The following is a 9,841-nucleotide window of genomic DNA, read 5'->3' on the forward strand; positions in this document are numbered from 1 at the left end:
ATTTAAAATGGGTGTCGAATAAAAAAGTGCTCAAGATTAACCTTGATCTGTGAACAAATGCCTATCACAACCTCATCTCTCCATGTTTAATGTGGACAAAACAGGTTTAAACCGAAGTTAACGAGTGATAGGGTTTAGTCTAATTTTATTTTAAGTAGAAATTGGGTAATAGATACCGCTATCAAAGAAATGTGACAATCATGGAATTGACATAACCTGACAGAATAAACACTTCGATAGACGAAAGAATATGCATTTCCTGCATCTGAGTCCCGAGACTGGTTAACTCAATGTTATTACGGCAGCTAGTATTCCTTGCTTTATTTTGGTAATTAATTAAGAATGAAACAGATACGTCCTCCTCCCATGTTGGACAGTAATGAACCACGACCACTGTCTGACCACCACTGGTGGTAGTTGTGCGGTGTGCGACAGTCAGTCGACGACCAGCGACCATCGAGCGTCGTCGCCTGTACCCTGTATTGTGGTTACTGTTCGTACCGTATTGTTCTTTTATAATACGCGTGTTTTGTTATTGGCAAAATGTTGCCGATTATTGTAAGTATATGCATTTATTTATTTATATTTTATCGCAAGCAAATTTTTAATTGATTTTATGTTACAATATTTTAACTTATGTAGTGAAATTTAAAATTGACGAGTTCTTAGATAAATAATTTGTTTGTCTAATTTGAGATAACTAGCCACTGACCGTAACGTATTTACATATTGTTTTTTTTATAAATAACGTGAAATGGTTTGTTTATATCTGCACAAAAATGAATTGTACTCTAAGTAAAGGTAATAAAGTCCATTATATTTATTAGAAATAGGTAAAACGTTATAGTTGTCTTGCACGTCCAACATTTGGACGGTGTAGATTCGAATCCTATATAATTATTTTGTGCTTTTGAACGCTAACACGATTGTTTAGATTGGTTTTACTTTCCACAATGGAAACTAGGGTTATTATATACTATGGAATTGACCCTTGCTAAAATTTGATTCCGAATGACTCGTCTCTTTGTTGTATGTCTCTATTATTAATTGCTTACAAAGAGAAGGTCTAAGAAACTGTTAAAGTATTAAATGAACTATGAGTGTAGCAGTAAAAATTTCAAAATTATTTTTTCCTCCGTTCAAAAATTTGTAGAATTTTTAATTTTATTTCTATTACAAACGAGTTTTTTAATGTTTTAAATAAAAACTAGTGTACCAAAACTGATGAAATATAAAAGTTGACTAATAACAAAGCATCTGTGTAGATATGAGCAAGTTAACTTTTTTATTATGTGATGAGATGACGCAACTTGCGACATAAAACTGGAGTGATGTGCGGTCACTTTCTATTTATACAAATTATATGTTGATCTCTTTTTTACATAAACAAATATAACCTCTTTAACTAGGTTGCAAATTCTGTAACTCTATGTAAAAGTAACGTCACAAAAAGATGACTGAAGGTAGCGTCACAAATGTCACGGCTTAACCTGACGTGACCTTGTAGGAGCGCTTAGCAGAAAGTCACAAGAACTTTACTGTTATATAACTTTCGTATTTATTCACACTGTTTACCTATCTTCTAGGATAGAGTATCACAACCACAGTGCGAGGGATCTTATTTATAAAAACTATGTATCTCTCTCACATTTCAGTTTCAATTAAGCATTCATCTAGACACAAATCTTTTCTATCTAGATATCTATAGACTGTCATTTACATTGACATCTATATAATGTTACATATATCTAGTTTCAGCCAGGCTTAAATCTATTAAGGTTTTAATCCACAACAAACAGATATGTCGTAGTGCCTTTGTAGCGATGGTAAAAATCTGGTCTAGGAGATGAGCTCAACTAGTAATTAAACATCTTTACATCTCAAGCCTTCACAGTTGATCAATTATCTTGCTAAATAAGTGACAAGTTTCTTACATCGCGGAAGCTGAGTAACATAATATAAAACATAGTAAGTAAACGAATATGCGCTACGCTTCATTCAAATGCAGTTGTAATTTAATACATTGTAAAAATTATTTTAAAACGCTATAAGTAGCCGATACGTTACGCGCTAATAACGAAGCCGTTACAAATTAACGAAGCTGCTACAATTAACGCGTTTTACGAAACGTAATGCTAATCAATCCTGCGTTGCGTCAAGTTGCGTAACACGATTTTTTTGTTAGTTTACGCACTGCTTCTTGTGTGTGACTGCTTGAGTTTTTCGGTACGTGAGAAAACGGTATTTCCGATGTTTGGACTTACATCAGAATCTCCAAGTATTATAAACGTTACGTTTTCCGTCTTAATTGTAGATTTTACTATGGATGGGTCATTGATTTTAGGCGTCAAGAAAACGAAACTGTTAATTAACTTTTTTAACTATTCGAAAAACTAGTTAATCACACATTCAGTAAACAAACGCTCAAATACTGGGGCAGAAAAAAACTACAGGTAATTCCTACGTAACTTTACGTTGAATTCAACTAGTCAAATGAAAAGTGGTCAACGCTTGAATCGTTGAAAGGTTAGGGTGATCAACGGTAGATTTAACTAGTTCGTTGAATTAACGCCCATCCCTATATTGGACCAAGGTTTGAGGACAATGACCTCAAGAAAACTAATGAAATACCTTTGTCCTAATTATCTTATGTTGGTTGCTAGTGTTTCTGTAGAATTCAATTGTTACATTTGTAATAAGACACAATATTATTAGATGATCTGTAAAATATAAATGTCATTATTTAATTCTTGAATGGTAAAGATTTGTTCCAAAGTTAGTGGTTTAAGTTGTGAATCTGTACACACACATTCGGCATACAAAGAGATCCACATACAAACAAGTCAATTGAAGTTTGACTAATGTCACTTTATTGGTGCAATTTACTTCAAAAGGAGCTTTGCTATTTACACACTTTAATTTTAAAACATTTTCATATTTGTTCGCAGGTACCGCTAGTCCTTTGTCTGGCGATGAGCGCCAACTCACTGCGAGACAGATTAACTATACCGAGCTACTCGGCGGCCTCCGAGTCGCAAATCAGATTTGCCATCGAAAACAACTATGACGACACGGGACCCGGAGCGAAGGGTCCGGAGTCGGCTTACAACACCTACAGCACTCTAGAAGAAGCCCTTGTCAGCTACATTGACGATCCGGACACCAAATTACCAGAAAATGAACGTATGAAAGCCATCCTAAGACTCATCAACACACCTAAAGACTACGAAAAATATAATCCTAGTCAAGCTATACGCGAACTCCCCAAAAGTGTTGCGGAGTATACAGGGTACAGGAATATCCCGACCATAGCGCCGATCGTACTGAAGAAGCAGCCCTGGCATAACAACCAGGTGTTGTACCACGACCCGAGGACCAACATGGGTATATACGACTTAAGAGGAATTTCAGTGACCAATATAAACTCGGTAAAACCGAGAGAGAGGCCGCAAAACCTGTACAAACTGGAAGATATTCACATCCCTGGACAGGTGGGGCAAGTGAAGTCTCTGCCCGTCCCCAACTATTACCCCTACCTCACCAAGTTCATCCCTGCGCAGAGCCAGTATGAAAGCAACCCCCAGCACTCATATAGCTATGGACATAGGGTGAGTACTCAACTTACTTTAGCCAAAACAAGTGTTAAAGATTCTTAACGAGAAATCTGGCAACTTACATGAAAAGCACCTAACTATAGCCTACATAAAGCATTACAAAAGGATGATGTATATTATTTTAATAATTACATCTTATTATAAATGCGAATGCTTGGATGTATGGATGTATGGATGGAGGGATGGATGTTTGTTAGAAGGTGTTTGCAGAACGGCTAAACGGATCTCGATAAATTTAGGTGTAGAAGTAGAACATAGTCTGAAAAAACACATAGGACACGTGGACGGAGTCGCGGGCGACAGCTGGTAAAGACATATTTTTTTATTAAAAGGTGATTTCAGTAGATCATATACTAAGAAGTTTATTAAATTCAACTTATTTACCAACATTATCGTTAACATTTACGATTTGATATTAGCTTTGCCTCATCATTTTACAATTACTAACTGCATTTAACTTGAACTTTATTGATAATCCATACTTAATCCATAAGAGGTGTTACCTCAACCTGCCATTATAACTTCTCGCACACAGGTTTGTTCGCCGCACTGTCACATGACTCTCTCTGAGTTGATCTACTTTCGCTTTTGAATGTCATCTTTCAATGACTTATCATTTCGCTTTTTTAACTGTTTTTATTTTGTATATTTTTAATTATCTTGACCTTAATTTACATTTCCTTTAAAAAATAATGACTTTAAAGTGAAATATATTTATGAATTTTGAAAATTGAATGCAATAACAGCAACTATTTTAGTTTGTTGAAATGAAATATTTGGTAATAAAAGACAGTTTCACAAATAAAAACTTCAAAGCAATACTTTGAAATATGTTGAACTTTTTCAATCTAATCTATTAGAAGTGTCTAATCTGTAGTATATAATCTGTAACAAGAAAGGTGTTTCAAATTCGTCAAACGGAGATTCGATTTCTCTGCCTATCCCTCTTTGCTACGGTCGTGAATTATAATGTTGTTATTTAATCTTAAGTTAAATTTACTTCTGAACGCTTTCATTGACCTATATATGATATAAAATTAGACAAAACATGTTTTAAATATATTATACGTAGGCTATTATTCTTTCTTTGAACCTTGTTACAAGTTCCCGCGTAACAATAGTCTGTTGTTAGAGAGAGAACATAAGAACAATGGAAAGCAGTGCGGTCGACAATGACTCCACACCTCACAGTAAACGGAGAAATTATAGCTGTTAACAATAATACCACTAAACATATTTCGCGATCTCACAATGAGCAATAGAGAACAAAAGTGACTGATGAGACATAATCAAGCTAATGTTTCGTTGTGAGAATATTTAAACAAGTTTCGAAACATTCTTGATAACATTCCACAAAATTACACACGGAAACCTAGTACAATTTTTATGTCTTTAGTAAGGCTCTTCAACAACGAATAAAAATAAAATGTTATAACTAAAATAACAATGATTTATGACAAGTAGATGATCATCGAGTCCTCAATTGAGTCGTAAATCGTGCGATGATGTTGTCGGAGGTCAGAGCAACGATCATTCAATGTTTGTAAATCTGTAGGCGTGCCCTACACTGAGGTGCTGGAATTTGTAAAGGTCACTTAAATCTCATACATTGTTTTGTTGTATTAAAACAAAAGATATAAAGGTAGTATATATTAGAATCTGTTTCAATTATAATACAATAGAATTATCGATACTGAGAAGAAATAAGTGCCTTAGTAAATGAAAATCTTTAGTTTTTAATATTATGTGCTTTCAAAACGATATCGCCAGACTTTTGTTTAAAACTGTTTTTTTTTTCGACTGTATAAAAAACATTTTTTTCTTTTTTTAATGAATATGCATTGGCATTATATTATTTAAGGTTTAATTTGTAATTCTTATATGTTTCTTTATGTCTTGTAGAAAATGATCGAAGTGATAAATATGAAATAGGCAATATCACTGCCGCTGCCGTATGTTTAAATATTTACAAATATCTTTTTTGCGTCAAATTCATATACCGTAAGTACAATCAAGCACAAAAATAGTAATGAAACATAACTATATTTTTTATTACATATACAAGTCATCTTTTTTTGTTTCGTATATATTTTCTAATACATTCACCATTGATAATAAATAATTGGGGTTGTAGTTGTTAAACGTAAATGATTTTACAGATATTAACATTAAAATGTAAATAAAGTGCGTATTGTTGCAAAATTTTGTTTGCGTTCATGTTAACTTTTTGTTTTTGCAAAAATATCATGACGTAATTGAAATTTTCCCTACATTGGTGTCAAGGCAATATATTTACATTGAAATAATAAATTAACGTTCAAAAAATACGCACGGAAACATTGTGAAAGTAGAAAAGTTTATTGTAAAAATTTTATAAACATATCGTAGCTCATTAAAATAACATAATATTGTGATTTATTAAATGCAAATCTGGTATTCAATAACAATTACTTACGCTACTAGTATTTTAATACATTATAATTTAATAATAGTATACTTTAATAAATTTTAAATTCTATTATCACTTTTGTGCGCAACAGTACTAGAGCGTACTTTGCACATATTATGCACAGGGGCATATTTAATTGTCATTCCTGAGATTAGAGCGGTTTGAAATACGTGACCTTGACAGAAGCGAATTTTGTGCTCGCGCGTGAAAGGTTCCGGGTTCACTTCTGTTTTTTTTTTTTTGCAAATAAGGATATATTATTAAGCTATAATTAAATAAGTAGTTCCTTTTTTCTTATTGTTTAAATAAATAGATCCGTTTTACACCAACTTCTTTTTGAAGGTTCCGTATGAAATTATTAACATGTCACAAATATAACGACATTATTTTTGAAAAGTTCTAGGTCATACGGTTTAAATATTTTCAAAAGAAACTGTTTGCAATTTAAACTCTAGAACGGAAAGAATAAGATGTTAAGTCGAACTACATAGTTTGTTATTTAAAAAACTTAAGTAATTTATTTTGTAAGTTAAAAATCAAGTCATTCTTTGAAAATACATAATACTATTTAAAATTAATTATAGTAATAAAAAGAAGAATTAAACAAGATAGTTTGAAAGAGATAATATCAATTTGAATTCGCACGATCTTGACTTGTATTAAATTCCTCCATCTATGCGCAGCTTTAGTACACTTTTCATGACAAATGTTTTTGTCTCTATTTTTTTTTTTCATAAGAAGAACAGAGATACCTTTATGTTTTTGTACAAGTATTTCGGCAGTGGGAACTCACGATAAGAATATAGGTATACAATCAAACGATATCAGAATAGTAACCGAGTTTATCAGAGCATGTTCGTAGTCGAAACTGTTTTCTAATGACTGACTGTTGCAATGCATGGTGTGGTATTTCTCTTATTATTTTTAATTCGTTAGTAATACGCCATAAGTATATTGTAAGCTTAATACTTATACTACAGTGGCTATTATTGTTGTTATTACTGTTAACAAATAACTTTTTTAATGTAAGAGGAAAATTTCAAAGTATTTTGCACGGCAATAGCGCGTGGAGAAAGTTATCAAACATAATATTTTAATATGCTTAGTACAGGCTGAGGAAAGAGACAGTGAAAGTGTAACCACTTCAAGTATGTTAATACTATTTATTATTTGCAAAGTTTACTATTCATATTAGTAAAAACGAACGTAAAAATGATAAATATTACTGTCCATTAACTGTAGACGGTTTAAAATTGATGGTAAACATGATAATTAGAGCGCAATGATTCTTCTCACAGTACGTACGCTCATAGAAAGCCTTCACTTGCACCATCGAAACGAATTCACGGCCGGGGAGTACGCAACGCAAGGTGTGCTTATTACTCAATGACAATGTTATTCACAAACGCACACTAAACGCACATAATTCTTAAATATTATTTTTCGTGTATATTTCTTCAGTTTACAACTCTTATTTTTTTTGTTAGGCTAATTAGTCCAAAAAACATAAACAATGAATTTAAAAAATTGCAGTCAATTATTCGTTCAGTGTGCCTCGTTGTAATGCCAGTTACGTGAGTCGCCCAATTTCCCTCGCAATGTGCGCGTGCGCAGCGTATTACAATATACAAACTTTATAACAGTTCGCAGTTCCAAGCATAGGCCTTCGTAGTTGACAGTCCCACTGCGATTGGAGGAAAGCATGCGCTAGTTGTGTCCCGCTCATGTATTCCTTTACGTCCAGCTGATACCTATTATGATTTTAAACTAGTTGTCGCGCGCGACTCCGTCTGCGCGAGATTAAAAAACTTAATAAGTAGCCTATATGTTCTTCCAGACTATGTTCTACACCTGTGCCATATTTCATAAAGATCTGTTGGGCCGTTCCGGACATACCTTCAAACAAACATCCATCCATCCATCCATTTAAACATTCACATTTATAATTTTAGTATGATGTATAGCTTCTGGAAAAACTGTTATAAAGTTTGAATAGCATTGTACATACTGACCTTGTTTGTGAACTTGTCATGTATTTACACAGTTACACAACACGCGTACGCTTTGTTATGCCACGTGTGATTGAATGATAAAACACTGACACACCTTTCGTTTTATTTCCTGCTACATTCAAACATTGATACTTACGATCGTTTTTCGTGCCGTTTCACTGCAGTGGGTCATTAGCGATACGACGCGTATAATATTTTGCTCTAAATAGTCCATAAATGTAGCACCAATAGCCTAAGCGTTAAGAGTACGGACAATCGATAGTTTGGCGTGGGATCGGTTTCCGCAAATCGACTATGTATTTTCTTAAATCTTTTCTTTTCATTGTTTTACCAAAATACGAGCTAATATGAGCCAGGAGAGTTTTTATTTAAATAATTAAAAATAAACATTGTATCTAAATTAATTAATAATAAATCGCTCTTTTCAGAACACGTGGCCACCTCGGGAGGAAAATGATCATCACGACTCCCGCGTGGAGGCCTCCATGCGGGGCTATTACACGTTCACAGGCGCAGACGGCAAGCAGCGCACCGTGCACTACACAGACCGTAACCGCGCCAGACCTGTCAGCGCCATCTAGTATCAACAATATACAACATCTGTCGCATTCCAACCAAAACACAACCAAATAAAATCTCAACTAATCATTTCTCTATTGAAGTATTTAAAGTAATTAAAATGCAATCGACATCATTAACAGCCGCACTCAGAGAAGCTTAATGATTACTTAATCTGTCTTTCTGACTGAGTGCGGAAGTGAGTCGTTTGTTACATGAAAAATTTATGAGAGTACACAAGTGACAGTTTGTAAATAGACGAATAACCTTGTTTTTAATCATTTTTAATATCGTCATCTGTGTTTTCATTGAATCTTAATGAAATCTTGCCATACTTGTTAATTTATATAATGAATAATACTTTCTTTTCTTTGAATATAATCCGATTGTGATCAAAATATGTGTTCTAAAAGTAGTCAATTCTGATATAATTTATTGTAAGAAATATTAGCAAGTTTTTTCTTAATAAATATACTATTGGTTATCTGTTCTGTATAACTTAATTGTACCAAAACATTATTACTATCAAAACTATAAGCGCCTTTCGAAAATGAGCCGCAAAATTAAATTAGGACTAACTTTTTTACTGAATTTAATAATTCAGGGATATGAAAAAAGTAAAAGTTATTGTAAAACACATTATTAATTATTTTTGACAATTTTAAACGCGCCTTTCACCCATTGGGGTAATTAGTGTCTTCACAAATGTTCAAAATATACTTAACACCTTAAAATTAATGAAGCAACGATTTATTTTTGTATTTTTTCTACTTTGTATAAATGTTTAATTTCAAAATATAATTGTACTTGCATCATTTTGTATGGAAATAAAATGATGGAAATACTGACTGTATTTTTTATGTCTTAAAAAAATTAAGGAATTAATTTTAATGGTGCCTGAAACCAAAATAGCCGATTACGTCTATGAACTTGCTAAACATACGAGCGTTTTATTTGTGGTACAAATACCCGATTGGGTGCAAGGTTCCCCACTTATGTTTAACTGGCACGTTCGAGTAAATCCAAAAATCCCCGCTTCACCTCCCCTTGGCTTGATTGTAATGATTCCTGTGGATCAATACCAGCAGGGAAATCCAACGATTTTAGTTACAAATTTGATTTAATAATTGAGGTTTTGAAAATTTGTAGTGGAGCAAGAAATAAACTAGATAGTGAAAATAGACAGATTATAAAATTGGTAGGATTAG

At 33.1% G+C, this 9,841-nt stretch overlaps 1 protein-coding gene across 1 annotated transcript; it reads left to right on the top strand.

Annotated features, from left to right (window-relative positions):
- Positions 1-379: 379 nt before the first annotated feature.
- LOC106711711 lies at positions 380-8,832 on the top strand. The gene is made up of 3 exons (XM_045679451.1): positions 380-472; positions 2,949-3,608; positions 8,504-8,832. The coding sequence occupies exons 1-3, from the start codon at positions 380-382 to the stop codon at positions 8,654-8,656; spliced, it is 906 nt and encodes a 301-aa protein (XP_045535407.1). The 3' UTR covers positions 8,657-8,832.
- Positions 8,833-9,841: the final 1,009 nt, after the last annotated feature.

Source organism: Papilio machaon, chromosome 9, assembly GCF_912999745.1.
Source record: "Papilio machaon chromosome 9, ilPapMach1.1, whole genome shotgun sequence".
Taxonomy (NCBI): Eukaryota; Metazoa; Arthropoda; class Insecta; order Lepidoptera; family Papilionidae; genus Papilio; species Papilio machaon.